Source organism: Rhinopithecus roxellana, chromosome 2, assembly GCF_007565055.1.
Source record: "Rhinopithecus roxellana isolate Shanxi Qingling chromosome 2, ASM756505v1, whole genome shotgun sequence".
Taxonomy (NCBI): domain Eukaryota; kingdom Metazoa; phylum Chordata; class Mammalia; order Primates; family Cercopithecidae; genus Rhinopithecus; species Rhinopithecus roxellana.
In genome coordinates, this window is record NC_044550.1 from 45,036,732 (window position 1) to 45,052,924 (window position 16,193).

General features: G+C 43.3%; 1 protein-coding gene across 1 annotated transcript; it reads left to right on the plus strand.

Moving 5' to 3' along the window:
• The first annotated feature begins 267 nt into the window (after positions 1 to 267).
• Positions 268 to 15,603, plus strand: SMIM20 (small integral membrane protein 20). The gene is given in 8 exon segments (XM_010367998.2): positions 268 to 291; positions 293 to 350; positions 353 to 454; positions 562 to 623; positions 626 to 686; positions 689 to 802; positions 14,098 to 14,154; positions 14,944 to 15,603. Coding segments are annotated over 8 exon segments (516 nt in total). The 3' UTR covers positions 14,982 to 15,603.
• Positions 15,604 to 16,193: the final 590 nt, after the last annotated feature.

A 16,193-nucleotide genomic window follows, 5' to 3' on the forward strand; every position in this document is an offset into this window, starting at 1 on the left:
GCGGCTCCGGTTTTAGAATACCCCAGCAGGCCCTCTCGGGCGACAGATTTGCCCCTTTGTCCCTCATACGTACAAACCTCCCTCAAGAAGGACGAGTGAGTCGTCCAAGGCCGCGCAGCGGAGCCGCGGTTCCCTCTCCTGTAAACTAAGCCGAATGATACAAGGATTAATTACGCGAGGGACAGAGAGCATCCGACGCACGGCGGACAGTCGCTAAATAAGAAATTAATGGGGGATGGACGAGAAAGCTGGCTGGTAAAGAAGGGGATGGTAAAGGAGGTCTGGAGGGTGCTGGGTGGAGGAGCTGAAGGAGGAACCGCGCCGAAGGAAGGAAAGCAGACAGAACAGGGCGGCGGGAATCGACCGCAGCAAAACAGCTCCAACCTCAACCCAAAGCCAGCACCGGGCCAGCACAGCACGGAAGCCCGGGGAAGGTGGAGGGCGGGGTCCGAGGCTCCGCCGGTGACCCCACCCCTTTCATGGCCCCGCCCCTCCAGTCATGAGGCCCCGCCTCTGACTCCACCCCTGCCTCGCTCCCCGCTTCGCCCCTCCTCCTCGTCCCTCCCCCAAGGCCCGGAAGCGAAAGCCTCTCCGCCTCTTCCGAGCGGGGTCACGGGCCGGCCGGCTGTCCTGTAGCCAGGTTTCCGAGAGTGCGGGACGGTCGGCGGGTCAGGGCAGCCCGGGCCCAACGCCATGTCCCGGAACCTGCGCACCGCGCTCATTTTCGGCGGCTTCATCTCCCTGATCGGCGCCGCCTTCTATCCCATCTACTTCCGACCCCTAATGAGATTGGAAGACTACAGTGAGTGATCTCTGACCCCGTGCGGTGACCTGACCCCCCAACACACACCTCCCCCTCCGTGAGCTCCACGTGGTGCCGTGGAAAGAACTTGGCTCGAGGCTTAAGGAGAGCCGGGTTCGAATCCTGCCGTGTGCAGCTTTGTGACCGTGGACAAGTTGCTCAACCTCTAGGACCCTCAGTATCCTCATCTGTGAATATTAGTAGCTACATCATCTATAGTAAAATGCCGAGCCTCCTGTGAGACTCAGGTGGTCATGTATATGAAAGCAGTCCTCTCATAAGTCAACGCTAAGTACTAGTTCATATTTACAGTTAAAATTCACTGAATGCCTATATTATACGTCAGGTTAGGCATATGTTGGATCGTTCATTTGCACAAACTCACCTTGAAGTATGTATGTAAAACATATCCATTTTACAAATAAGGGAACTGAGGCTCAGAGGTTTTATAACGTTCCCAAGGTCACACAGCAAGTGACAAGGCAAATATATCCTACCCCAGGCCTCTGTCCAGAGCCTTCTTGGAGCATTTAGGCTGGGAATGGTGACTGGGGGAGCCAGATGGAACCCTGATCCTCCTGAGCAGAAAGGTGCTTTTACTGCACTTCATTTCCACTCCCAAAGATGTTTTTTGAGCGGGACTGTTTCAAACCCAAATGTTAACCTGGGGCTTTTAGTTTTCTCTCTTCTTTTTCCTCATATTGTTTTTACGATTCTGCTGGTTTCCTTCGTTTTAAGCCGGTTGCTCACATGGTAATGGTGAATATCCTGGGAGTAATTTTCCTTCTTAATCATTCCAGTCCTATCATTCTAAAAGCCAAACTCTTCTTCCTTGAGACCTATATCTCAGCAAAGATTAGCACTTTCATACATCTGAAACCATCTGTCAGAGAGAAAATATTAGGCATTAGAGGCTCATTTTGTTCACCAGGAAACTCGAATCGTCTTGAAGATGGAAGGAGGCCAACCCTGCCCTTTGGGAATATTAACGGACACTGAAAGCTTGGCGAATTGAAGGCGAAAGCTCCGTGTAAACGTTCTGCCCATTACAAATGTTACAGCAGTCGGTTGCTGGAGGCAGAGCATTTTAAGTGCCCACTCAGATTTCCCTGTAGCTTCTTCTCATCAGCCAAGACTGAAATGGCCACTGTGTTCTGCCTTCCAGCTTATCTGCATGCACCATGCGTGGGAGTAAGGTGGGCTGTGTGATGCCCTGCGGGATCTGTTGCCACCATCCTTCTTCACTGGACACCTGCCCCAGTGATTATATTAAGGCCACTAGAACTTGGGACAAAGGGTCTGCTTTGCATCCCACTGGAAAAGTCAGTTCTGAAAACTAGAGCTGTTGGTTCTCATCTAGGAGTGATTTTACCCCTCAAGATATTTGGCTCAATCTGGAGACATTTTTGCCTGTCATAACTTGGGATGGGGGTGTCAAGTGTTGCTGCTGGTTTCTTGTGGATAGACGCCAGGGATACTGCTAAACTTTTTGCAGTGCATACAAGACAGACCCCCATGACAAAGAATTACCCAACTTAAAATTCAAGTGGTGCCTTGGTTGAGAAACCCTGCTTGAGGTGAAATGGTCAAGATGTGGGCTTGTACTGTGTATCCTAGTAACAGTCTTTTAGGGATACTCCAGAATCTGTGGTTGTCTCAATGTCTTGAGACAGACAAATCAGGTGATGTTCATCTATGGGTGAACATTTAGTGAATGTAACTATAATACCTGCATGTTTAACTGGAAGGCAGTCTGTGCCTTCCCACTTTTCTGGTTCCTTTTTTTTTTCTTTTTTTCCGCTGTCACCCAGGGTGGAGTGCAGTGGCCTCATTTCAGCGCACTGCAGTCTCTGCCTCCCAGGTTCAAGCAGTTCTCCTGCTTCAGCCTCCTGAGTAGCTGGAATTACAGGTGCCCACCACCATGCCCAGCTAATTTTTGTTATTTTTTAGTAGAGATGGGGTTTGGCCATGTTGGCCAGGCTGGTCTTGAACTCCTGACCTCAGGTGATCCACCTGCCTTGGCCTCCCAAAGTGCTGGGATTATAGGTGTGAGCCACCATGCCCAGCCTCTGGTTCCATTTTGATTAACTTGGCCAACTCTGTTCTGGGGATCATAACTGATTCTTTTTTCTGAGACAGAGTCTCGCTCTGTCGCCCAGGCTGGAGTGCAGTGGCATGATCTTGGCCCGCTGCAACCTCTGCCTCCCAGGTTCGAGCAATTCTTGTGCCTCAGCCTCCCAAGTAGCTGGGAATCTAGGCGTGCACCACCAGTCCTGGCTAATTTTTGTATTTTTAGTAGAGACAGCGTTCTGCTATGTTTGCCAGGTTGGTCTTAAGTGCTTCACCTCAAGCGATCTTCCTGCCTCAGCCTCCCAAAGTGGTAGTGTTACAAACTGACCGCTGTAACATTTGTAATGGGCAGAGTGTTTACACAGAGTTTTCACCTTCAGTGCCGGCAACTGATTCTTTTAAACAGGTAAATATTGCTGAACAGGTAATATTTGTGGGAAGTTTACTGTATGTTTGGCACTCTTCTAAGCACTTCCTATGTATTAACCCATTTAGTGTTGATAACAACCCTTTGTGGCAGCTGCTATATGATCATCATCCCCATTTTATATGTGGATAAACTGAGGTGCGAAACAGTTAAATTACTTGCACAAGGACCCACAGCTGATGAGTCACAGATCTGGCTGGGACTGGAATTAGTATCCTTAATCCCTAAACCAAGACAGCATACTGCTTGTCTAAGGGGGCAAGAAAAGGCAGTAGGGGAGATGAGTGTCTACATAGCCTACTAGATGAATGACCCTCATCTAAGTTACTTCAGCTCTCTGAGCCCTGCCTGTTTCCTCATCTGTAGCAGTGTAGTTCACTGGATTGAATTTACAGGGTTTGGGGTGAATTAAATGAGGTAACAGGTGTGGAAACACCTAGTATATAGTCTTCTATTAGACATTTCATTAAAATATTTACAAAATAGTGAGCCACAAGGGTGGGAATGTGAGACATGGAGATTTTAGCAGGTGGATAGGCCTGGAGCTGGCTGACCTCGCAGTAAACTGGGGTGAGGTGTTCATTATCAGGTCACGGAAACCCACTGTGTGGTGGGAGCTTCAGCTCATTCCAACACATTCAACTAGCATTTATTTAGCATCTCACTCTCTTTTTTAGAAGAAACCTGGATTCTGGCAATGGCTAGGTACCTGGCACTGTGCTGGGTGTGGGCTGCACCTAACCAAACAACATGGTCAGTCACTTCCTTCCATCGTGCTCTTCCCACGCTTGTCCTGTCCACCTCGCTCCACCCATTCCTGGGACTGAGCTGCTTCCATTGTGCCCCACCTACTGCCCATTCTCTACCGAGCAGCCACAATGGTCTTTTCCGGTGACTTTTGGTTGCTGGTCTCTATCTTATTTGCATTTGTGGTCAGAGAACGTGAACTCTATGATTTTGATTCTCTGACACTGGTCAAGATTTGCTTTGGGGCCTGGTACAGGTCAGTTTTTGTAAATATTGCCTGTGTGCTTGGAATGGTGGCTATTGTTGGGTACAGAATTCTGTATCTGTGTATGTTAATTACAGATCAAGCTTCTTAATTCTGTTTGTATTTGGATGTCCTGCGGCCACGTTATTAGGTGCATACAATCTAGAATATTCTGGATAATTTTTTCTAAGTATTATTATATAAGAATTCTCTTTATTTCCACTGTTCTTCCCCATCTCTATTTTATCTGATTTTATTGTGCTACTGGATTCCTTTCTTTTTCTGTTTTTTTTTTTTTTTTTGAGACGGAGTTTCGCTGTTGATGCCCAGGCTGGAGGCAGGCTGGAGGCTGGAGTGCAATGGCGCAATCTTAGCACATTGCAACCTCCGCTGCCCAGGTTCTAGCAATTCTCCTGCCTCAGCCTCCCGAGTAGCTGGGATTACTTAATAGGCGCCCACCACCACACCTGGCTATTTTTTAGTAGAGACGGGATCTCACCATGTTGGCCAGGCTGGTCTCGAACTCCTGACCTCAGTTGATCCACCCACCTCAGCCTCCCAAAGTGCTGGGATTACAGGCGTGAGCCACTGTGCCCAGCCTAGATTCCTTCTAATATTTTCCTGGCTTATCTGTTTCTCTCCTCATACATGCAGCCTTTGTCCTTATGTGAATATCTTAGAACCAACATAAACTAGATATTTTAATCTGACCCGTTAATCTCTTTTAACTATTAGATTTGATTAATTTTAATTTATTTACTGACATGTTTGCATTTATTTTTCTCACCTTATTTTGTGTTTTCTTTTCTTTTTTTTTTTTTTTTGAGAGAGAGACAGAGTCTTGCTCTGTCGCCAGGTTGTACTGCAGTGGCAAGTACTCGGCTCACTGCAACCTGTGCCTCCTAGGTTCAAGCAGTTCTTCTGCCTCAGCCTTCCAAATAACTGGGATTACAGGCGCATGCCGCCACGCCCAGCTATTTATTCTTTCTGTATTTTAGTAGAGATGGGGTTTCACCATGTTGCCCAGGCTGGTCTCAAACTCCTGAGCTCAGGCAATCCGGCGGCCTCAGCCTCCCAAAGTGTTAGGATTACAGTCATGAGCCACTGCGCCCGACCTTCTCTTCTATTTCTATGCTTCCTTTTTTCTTCTTTTCTGCCTCAAGCCTTCTTTATTCTTCTCTTCCCTCTACTAGTTTGAAAGTTTTAGATTCTATTTGTGTTCTTTTGTAATTAAAATTTAGAGTTAGCCAGTATCTTTACCCTTGAACAATAGAAGGTCCTTATAATGCCTTAGCCTTTGTCCCATGCACCTTTCATAATATATTTGTCCTGCCTGGTGCCTATCACTCAGCAAATCAGTTAACACCAGGACTATTGTATCTGGTCACTGACTGTTTATCTTCACCTGCGTTCTTTACCTACTGACCCTTCTTACATCTCACTCCTTTCTAGCTTCAGTTTTCTTCCTTCTGACATACATCTGTTACTACTTCTTTGGTAAGAATTTGTAACTGGAAACTCTGTTTTTGTCTGTTGGAAAATGTATAGAACTGCAGGTCTTCTGCTGTGGCTTTTGAAAAGTTTGTTGTCACATCATCCACATTTGATCATCTCATTTGCTTAATTACAGTGCTCCAATAACCCTTTGGTGTCTTGGAAGTCCAGCCAGCGGAGGGTTATTGAAGTATAGTTATATGCTGCATCATATTTTGACCCGCGATAGACCACGTGTATGACAGTGGTCCCAAAAGATTATCATGGTGCTGAAAAATTCCTGTCGCCTAGTGATTCCCTGAAGATCCCCATCCTGTGTGGGCCTACGCTAATATATGTGTTGTATCTTAGTTTCTCACACAAAAGTTTAAAAAGGAAAAAATAATAATAATTTTAAAATAGAAAGATGACTATAGAATGAAGATATATGAAGAAAGAAAATATTTTCTACAGCTATACATGTTTGTGTTTTAAGCTAAATATTATTATAAGAGTCAAAAAGATTTAAAAATTAAAAAGTTTACAAAGTAAAAAAGTTAGCTGAGGTTCATTTATTACTGAAGAAAGAAATTTAAAAAAATAAATGTAGTGTAGCCTAAGTGTGCAGTGTTTATAGAGTCTGCAGTAGCGTACAGTGATGTCCTAGGCCTTCACATTCACTCCACTCACTCACTCACCCACCCAGAGCAACTCCCAGTCCTGCAAACTTTATTCATGGTGAATATCCTTTATGGGAATACCATTTGGAAAATATATTATACAGTGTTTTTACTGTACCTTTTCTAGTTTAGCTATGTTTAGATATACAAATCCTTACCGTGTTTATAGTTGCCTGCAGTATTCAGTACAGTACCATGCTGTACAGGTTTGTAGCCTAGGAACAATAGGCTATATCACATAGCTTGGGTGTGTAGTAGGCTATGCTGTCTAGTTTTGTGCAAGTACACTCTATGATGGTCTCACAGCAATGAAATCCCCTAAGGATGCATTTCTCAGAATGTACTCATACAGCTGAGCAACACAGGACTGTATGTTATTAAGAGCAGTGATCATATTCACTCTTTACAAACGTCACTCGGATTGATATATGTGAACTAGAAGCTGGAAGGGTCAAATCTGGGGACAGGAAGGCCAGGTACAGGAAGGCTGTATTTCCTGTGACCTCGGGGAGAGGTGACTGTACCCTAAACCAGAGTGGTGGCTATGGGAGTGGAGAGAAGTGACTGCATTTGGGAGCCACATTTAAGAAGCAAACTGGTGGGTGTGGTGGCTCACATCTGTAATCCCAGCAGTTTGGGAGGCTGAGTCAGGAGGATCGCTTGAGCCCAGGAGTTCAAACCAACCTGGGCAACAGAGCGCAACTCTGTCTCATTTAAAAAACAGAAAAGAAGTAAACTCTACAGGGATTTGTGGCTGATTAGCTACGGGGCAAAGAAGAAAAATGGCACCCAGTGTTCTGGCTCCAGCAGCTGAGGAGATGGAGATGCTGGTCATTAGCAAGAAGGAATTGGTTTTAGGGGTGAAAAGACAAGTTAGTTTGCTTTTGAGCATTTAGGTAGCTTTTGAGGTTGAGGTAGCTGATGTGCTCTTGGAGATTTCCCATGGACAGTGGGCTATACCGATCTGGGGCTGAGACGCCGGATGCGAGCTGTAGCTGGAGATGGAGCATCATCAGCATGTGGCTGGGAATCAGGTCTTTGCAGTAGGTAAGGGTTCCCAGGCAGCGTTCAGAGATTTTAAGGGGCAAGCTGGCCCGGGACAGTGTGCTGGGGAGCACCAGTGTCAGAAGGACTGAAGCACAGGCGGTCAGAGGAGGAGAAAGGCCCACTAAGGAGACTGAGGAGGAGTGGCTAGACAGATTTCAAACCAGGAGAGGCGTCAGTCACAAGCCCCATGAAGACAGCTCTTCATGAAAAGGGAGTGTGGTCAGCAGGGTTAGGCTGCTTAGAGACGGTAAAAGAGGTAAGTGAAAATATCTATTAAATTTAACAGAAAGAGGTGAAAAGTGATTGGTTATATTGTTAAACATGCTTTCAGTGGTTTGGAAGTAGGCAGAAGGCAGGTTGCAGTGGATTGAAGAGTACATAGTGTATTAAGTTGACTATTTATAGATGTTTGGCTGTATGGAGAGGAGAATGGCAAAGTTTCCAGCAGGTCACAGGGTCTGGAAAAAGTTTGTTTTAGTTTTGGCTGGAAGAGATGGAGGGCCAAGAAAGTCTTAGACAGAGAAAGCTGCTAGAGAGAGAAGACAGTCCACAGAGTGGGAGGTGGCATAGGATCCTGAGCTCAGGTAGAGGAAAGAGCTGTGGACCAAAGGCAGGGCACCTCTTCCACCAGCTCAGGAGGGAGGATGGCATGGATGCTGCCATATCTAGGTCTGATGCTGGCAAGTTGTGGGCACTTCCAGGTGATGGCGTCTATTCCCTTTCTGACACAGGAAGTCGCGTCTATTCCCTTTCTGACACAGGAAGTCAGGTCATTTATGAGTAAGAGGCATCAACTCTAGGCCATCCTCTCCCTCCTTGGAGCACTGTCTTCCCTGGGCGTCTCCACTGTGAAAGGTCCTCCTGGGTTTGCTCTTTTGCCCCTGCCTTTCAGCCACTCCTGTTAGCCTTTCTTGTTAGGCCTTCTGTCCTGACTGTCCTTCATACATTTCATTCCCCAGGATTCTGAGACTACTGGGCAGAAGCCCATCAATTCTTGGATGGACAGGGCAGAAGCCTAGTCCCTGAGAACTGGGTTACTAGTAAAAGCAAGACTTAGGGCCGGCAACTGGCAAGGCAGTCCATGTAGAGCCAAGTGTCAGATAGGTTCGGGCCCTTCACCTCTGCCAGCATGGGTATGGGGACAGGTATGTTCCAGGGTCTCTGCTGGAACAAGCCTACAGGCAGCAGAAAAGAAGGGGACGCCTGCTTAGGTGAAACAAAGCCAAGGAGATTTTCTGTGGTTGCAGAGCAGGCAGCCACTATCACCAGACTGCCTTATTGGATTTCATTTTGGCATTCAGCATGATCTTCAGCTCTTTTGTTAAGTCAGCAAGGCTTTTCTGAGTGTTATGTGGAGTACAAGGTCAGTTCTGTACATGATACCTCAAGTACTGAAATGAGCACTGGGCAGATGATGGCATCAGTGGGTCAGTGACCCAAAACCAGAAGTCTGGGTACAGTTCTGCTGTACTTCTGGAGGGAGTCCCAGACGCTTTGTAGCTTTCACCATGTTGGCATAGTGTGTTTGGTCTGCAGAGGTCACAGTTAGGGAAGAGTACAGATGGCTAATCTGTCTTTGTTTCCTAGAACTAGACAGTGACCCTGAATATGGCCTTTTACAAATAGCATGCATTTGAGGCCAGCCTGTGAAATTAGACAGAATGAGATATTTTCTGTGATCTTCTTCATTTGAAATTTTAATTGGATGTTCAGAAGCATAAAATCATAGGGTTTTGCCAGAAGGGGCTTGAGCTCATTTCCATCCCCTCATTTAGTGACTTGTGCAAGGTTATTCAGCACATTAGTTGCTGGGTGGACACTAGACCCTAACTCCCTTAACCTTGCCTGTACTTAATGCCCTGCCTCTCAATGCCTTGAGACAGTGAAGAATGTTCAACAGCCAGCCAAGTGAAAGGCCACAGAGGAGAGCTATGAGGCCTCAGTTCTGCTGCTTCTCGGTCCTGTTGATTTCTGCTGCACTTTGCTGCCCCAGCCGGAAAGGATGCTCTGCCTAGGCAGCACAGGATACTAGAGATCACCGGATGCAGAAAGAATTCTTACCTTGTAAGAACATTTTCCTTATGACATGCCAAGCACTTAGAATATGCTTTTCAGTCCTTTCCCCATATAATTGAATGAAATGCACAGGCTGACCTGGTCTTGTTTTCTAACTGGCATTACACAGTTCCCTGGATTCAAGCAGGCTCCGGTGAGGAAACAGACCTGTTGACACTGTTGGGAGGAGTGCAGTGCTTCAAGTGCCCACTTGGTCCCCTTCAGCCAACTGGGTCACACTTGCTCCTGTGGTCATTTGGTTTCCCGCTCAGTCCCTGGTTCTTTCTCATCACACTTGCTTCTGCGGACATATGGCTTCCCCTTGGCCCCTGGTTCCCACTCGCCACCAGTGAACCTCCAGTTCTGGAATACCCCAGAGGCAGATGGCGTATGTGTCTAGGTACCAGCAGCAACATGGCTGCCCTGAAAACTTTGAAAAAAATTTTATATTTGCTACTTTTTAAAACATCGCTTCTTTGAAATAATCACCATGAAAGAGTCAAAATGGTGTTGGACTTTCCTATGCGTGTTGTACAGTTATGTGGTTTTTGTTAGTTAAAAAAGAAACTCAAACTTGGGGAGGCTGAGGCAGCAGAATCACTTGAACCTGGCAAGCAGACGTTGCAGTGAGCCGAGATCACGCCACTGTACTCCAGCCTGGGTGACAGAGCAAGACTCCATCTCAAAAAAATGTAAATAAATAAATAAAAGAATCTCAAACTGACAAAAGATCCAAGAACAGTGCAGTAAATTCCTATATTGTCCTTCACCTTGATTTACCAGTTGTTAACATTTTGCCACATTTGCTTTCTCCCCCATATATAACATATATAGATACATACATATATACAGATACAGTTATATTTCTATATATTATAATTATTACCGCTATTTTGCTGAACCATTTGAGAGTAGGTTGAAGACATTGGGAGCTTTCATTCCTAAACACTTCAGCCTGTATTTCTGAAGAATGAGGACATTCTCTTACATAATCACAATACGGTTTTCCAATCTAGGAAATTTAACATTGATGCAGTGCTATTACAGTTTGAGCATTTCTAATCTGAAAATGGAAAATGCTCCAAAATCTGAAATTTTTGAGCTCCAAAATGACACAAGTAGAAAATTCCACACATAAGTACTTAATATAAATTTAGTTTCATGCACAAAATTATTAAAAACATTGTATAAAATTGTCTTCAGTCTCTGTATATAAGATGTATATGAAACAAATGAATTTAATGTTTAGACTTGGATCCCATCCCCAAGATACCTTGTTATGTATATATGCAAATATTCCAAAATCTGAAAAAAATTCTAAATCCAAACCAATTCTGTTCCCAACCAATTTCAGATAAGGGAATATATTCAACTTGTATGGAATATACAGCCCACGTTCAAATTTTGCCATTTGTCACAATTCAAATTGTGAGTTGCTTTTATTTTATTTTATTTATTTATTTTTCTTTTTTGAGACAGAGTTTTGCTCTGTCACCCAGGCGGGAGTGCAGTGGCGCGATCTCAGCTCACTGCAACAGCCGCCCCCCAGGTTCAAGTGATTCTCCTGCCTCAGCCTCCCAAGTAGCTGGGATTGTGGGCACCCGCCACCATGCCTGGCTAATTTTTGTATTTTTAGTAGTGATAGGGTTTCGTTATGTTGGCCAGGCTGGTCTTGAACTCTTGACCTCAGGTGATCCGCCCGCCTCGGCCTCCTAAAGTGCAAGGATTACAGGTGTGAGCCACTGCGCCCTGCGGAGTAGCTTTTATTTTAACTATTTATTGGCAGAAGGAAATGGGGAGGTAGATTCCCAAGGTCATACCCTGCACCAGCTTTCATTTGCTTTTTTATTTTAGGTTTCTATCTGCTGGTCCTCCACTAGAGCACCCTCAACCAGTAATCCTGAGACTGCTGAGGGAGCTGGGGCTTGGGTGTCCTGCAGTAGTTGCATTGTTGTGAATGTTCAAGTAACAAGTCACACAGTCAATATATTTCCCAGTGTGGACATTTAATATAAGGATATGTTTTTGTTTTCAAAGACTTAAACATTATTAGGTAGATTCTTTTACTACCGTACAAAAAAAAAATCAGCCAGTCTGCATGTATTACTAGTTTTAATATTACACTTTGGCCCCTGGACTAGAGATAACGTCCTCAGTTAAAACTACAGATCACACCACTGCCTTAGCACCAGGGGGCAGAGTTGGGCTTGCTGAGACACTGGAGTGGGGAGTTTTTTTACCCAGTGTGCCATAGTTGGGTTTAAATCATTTCACTCCTGATAGAAATGTACTCACTAGTGAAGTTGGTAATACGTTTATCCTGATTTTTTTACATAGTTAAACCCCTGACTTCTGCCATTACCCTTTTCCTGAGGTTTACATACATTTGCTGTTTTCCAAAGATAGGGAAATAGAAACTTACTGTCAACCTCAATCAAGATGCATTGCTAAATTGTGAGGGACTAGTTTCCGTTTTCCTCTTAGCGTATTCTGCATTCACAAATAAAGTGTCTTTGTGTTATATCATGAATTTACATAAGACTGCTTTGGCCTTATTTATAAAACATTAATGGATTAAAGAACCAGGGGATGTAGATAGGACGCTAATACCTGGTTATCATTTGGTAGGAACTGGCTCAGCAAAGTGGTTTAAATTTCCTGACCAAGCCAAACTACAGAGGTGGTTGCATTAGGACAAGGATTATAAAGAGATTATGGTCTATTTAAAATAAATCTTCAGCCTTGCTTCAGCCTCATTAGCAATTAGCAAGAAAGTGTGAAGACAGGGATTTCTTTCTCTTCACTTGGTTCTCCATTGCATCATAAGAGGTTAGAACACAATTAGGCATTCTGTCCTTGCCACCAAAAGTCAGCTTCCTTTGATGCTTGGCAGTCTGCCAGCTTCTTTTGCTTTGCAGTACCTGCCTCTGGAGAACGTGTTTGGTACACCAGGATGTCTGATTTTATTAAATCTCTAAGTCTAGAATGCTTTCTGATAATTATTTTTTAAAACTCAAATCTAAAAAAAAAAAAAAACCTCAAATCTTCCCTCTTCCGTAGTATCAGAAAATAGACCTTTTAGTTATAGAAAATGATTTCTATTTTTGTTCCTGGCAAGGCTGATGACTGTGGGCTTTTACATGTTGGCATCTTCCAAGAGCATGTTCAAGACATCCATGCTTTGAGACTTACATGTCTATAGGGTGGTGGGGCTCAGTTCTACAATGATTTAATGTCTTAAGAAATGAGGACACCTTTTGTGTTGAGTTATTTCAGAAAGTCTAACATTTTAGAGGCTCCATGATATCCACTCTAGATGGAAGAAATCTTTTGATATATCTTGAGAGAATCTTGGTTGCCATTTACCCGCTCTTTTTCAGAGAGGAACAGTGAAACCATCAGGCCACTTGTTGCCTGTAATAGGCCTGAGTATCCTATGTGTTCTCTCCATCCCTCTTAGACTTGCATTCAGGATTCCCGTAATCCCCGTTGCCCAGTGTTTTATTTGCCACAGCAAAACTTAGTATTGATAAAACTATCAGGTCGGTCATTTAGGATTGACTTTCTGTCTGTCACATGACTAGAGAAGCAATTTCAATGAATATTAGATTTGGCCAAACCCTGTTTCTTGTACCTTTATGTTTGTGTAACTTTATGAGAATCCAGAGGCCGGAGTAAAGAAAATGGCCTGATACTAAATAAGAACTAAATGTGGATTTAAAGAAACACTCAGCCTGATTAAAACAAAGGTCCGATTATGACATTTCATTACTATAATTTAGTTGTAAACGTCCTTCAGCTCTAAGACTTTCTCCTGAAAAACTGCCATTTGTTTGTCAAGATACTTAAAATAATAACTCTTTGTTTTCACAGACCTTGGGTTTATTCTAAACCACTTCGAAAGATGTGTCAGAGTGCTTCAAGCCCACAGATATGAAATGCCCAATTTCTCTTGGCCCTTGCCTGTTGGACATCTCCAAAGAGACTGGCTTAGTTGCTGTCGCTACAATGCGCTTACTAATTGGCACAGCACCTGCAATCAATTAGGGAAGCTTCAATTATCCAAACCAAAGCCACCCACCCAAAGATTAATTTTCTGCTCTATTTCCTATCAAAAACATAGCATATTTAGCTCTGAGTCTAGTCCTTCAGTGGAGTGCATTTTAGACATATAAACTACATCGTTTTCTTAATTGTACTTGTTCCTCCAATTCAGCAGCTTTTCCCTCGTGATATCACACCCACCAGTTCTTTCAAAATTGTTCTTTTTTTGTTGTTGTTTTCTTGTCTTTCCAAAATGCTGAGATCACAGAGAAAAGATGTTAGTTGGGGAGCTTTTCTTTTGAAGTATGGATTTCTTTATTCTTTTGAAAATACCCAATCTCTTTTGCATTATAGGATCTAACTTCCACAACCTAAAAGCTCTGCATAATAGCATATCTGAATTTAATAGCACTCATAAACACTGTTTTATAATTGTCCCATGTAAATACAAAGATTTCTCTCTCCCCACCCCACTTCTAAAGAATGATGTCTCTCTCGTGTTTCTCAGAGAAGGAGCAAGCCATAAATCGGGCTGGAATTGTTCAAGAGGATGTGCAGCCACCAGGTAAACTGAAAAAAAAAAAAAAAAAATCAAAACCAAATCTCGTTTGTGTTACTGTGTTGTGTGGTTTGTGTGTATTTGCCTTGGCATGGAGAGTAGGAAAATGCCTTTTAGCTTAGAGACAAGATTGTGATTTTGCTATTTATTTCTCAACGGTTGCCATTTATAGATGCCACCCAAGACTTCATTCTCATATTTCACTCCAGAATACTTTTTGCATGTTTGCCAGGTTCCTCTTTTCCATTTTGTAAGTGGGCATAAAAATGTTAACAAGTGCGCGATTAGATATGAGACCTGAATAGCTGTTTGGCCGACTTATTTACCAAGCACCTATTTAAACACCCCCCTCATGGGAAAAGAGTGTTTACTTGTCAGCTATTTGAATTGATGTGGGGTTCTGCTTTGCACAAGGGCTAAAAAGCTTCCTTTATGACTGAATGGTTAGTTCCTTTAAGAGGATCCAAGTTAGCCAGGAATGAGAGGTTTCTCATTTATTAACCAAAGCTCTTATAATCTGTGGCAACATTCTTTTTTATTTGTTTATTTTTAACTAGACCAGATGTAGGTCTTCCTATTATGGGGTACAATTCCTGAGCCATTTAAAAGTCCCTTATGGCTGCCATGGCTTCCTGGCCATTTAATGCCAGGGTTCCGGCAGCCTGCTCACACCATCTCAAACTACACTGTAAATTGCACAGCTCAATTCTGATGTCATTTTGTTTGTTTGGGGTGGAGGAAAGTGGAAGGACATTTAAAAATGAATCCTGTTTTTGTTCCTGTTTCTTTCCATAGGGTTAAAAGTGTGGTCTGATCCATTTGGCAGGAAATGAGAAGGCTGTCACCAGCTCTGATTAAGAAAGGAGATTTCTTCATGCTTTCAATTCTGCATGGGGTACAGTCAGTCACCTACCTCACCAGAGAATGACGGCTGGAGAAGAAAACTCTGTAATACCATAAATAAGAGTGTTTGTAATAAAAGACTGTGCACAAGGATTAATATTTCCCTTCTTAAGTATCAAAAGAACTCTGGAACAAATTATACCATTAGGAAGGTTTTCGTGATTCAGTTGATTTTCCAAAAATGAAGCTATCTCACCCAGCTGGGTTTGGAGCAATCTGCTTATTATTCTGTCGTTACCACTTACTCAAGCGAGCTGTGATATGAATACAAGCAACCAGTGGGCTCGGGAAGCTCCGGGTCTATTTTGCCATCTTCCAGATAAGAGATTTCAGTAAAAAACTGCCATGCTGAGCTGCCTTATAGAGCTCTTTGAAAATGTTCAAGTTGATAAAGCTCTTTGAGGACAAGGTACTTCGTGCACCTCATGCTGAAGATTACACCATGTTGGAAAATAAATATGAAGCAAGTCAAACTAGATGCATACACTTGTGTAGAAATCAATAATCAATTAGTGGAAGTGAAAAAATAAACATTAAAATGATTTATTTCTACTTTGCAGCTATGTCTTTTCGTAAATCGTCTTTTGTAAAGCAATTAAATTATAGTGCCGAGAAGTACAGTTTGACTAGATTATATTTGACTAGATATCTGTATGCGATTCATCTCTTTGTACTCAGGTAAACATTTTAGAGGCAAATAACAAGTTTGTTAAGACAAATATTATTGAATGGTGACGCTCTACCAGGTACCTCACTAGGTGCTGCAAAGATGAAGGTGAGAAGACAGGCTGAGTATCCCTTATCCAGAAAAGCTTGGGAACAGAAGTGTTTTGGACTTGAGATTTTCTTGGATTTTGGAATATTTGCATATATATGATGAGACATTTTGAGGATGGCACCCAAGTCTAAGCATGAAATTTATTTATGTTTCATATACTTTATACACGTAGCCTGAAGGCAATTTGATACAATATTTTAAAATAATTTTGTGCGTGAAGCAAACTTTTGACTAAAACCATCACATGAGGTCAGGTGTGGAATTTTCTGCTTGTGTTATGTTGGTGCTCAAAAAGTTTCAGATTTTGGAGCATTTCAGATTCCAGATTAGGAATGCTCAACCTGTCTTCTTTCCCTCCCTTCCT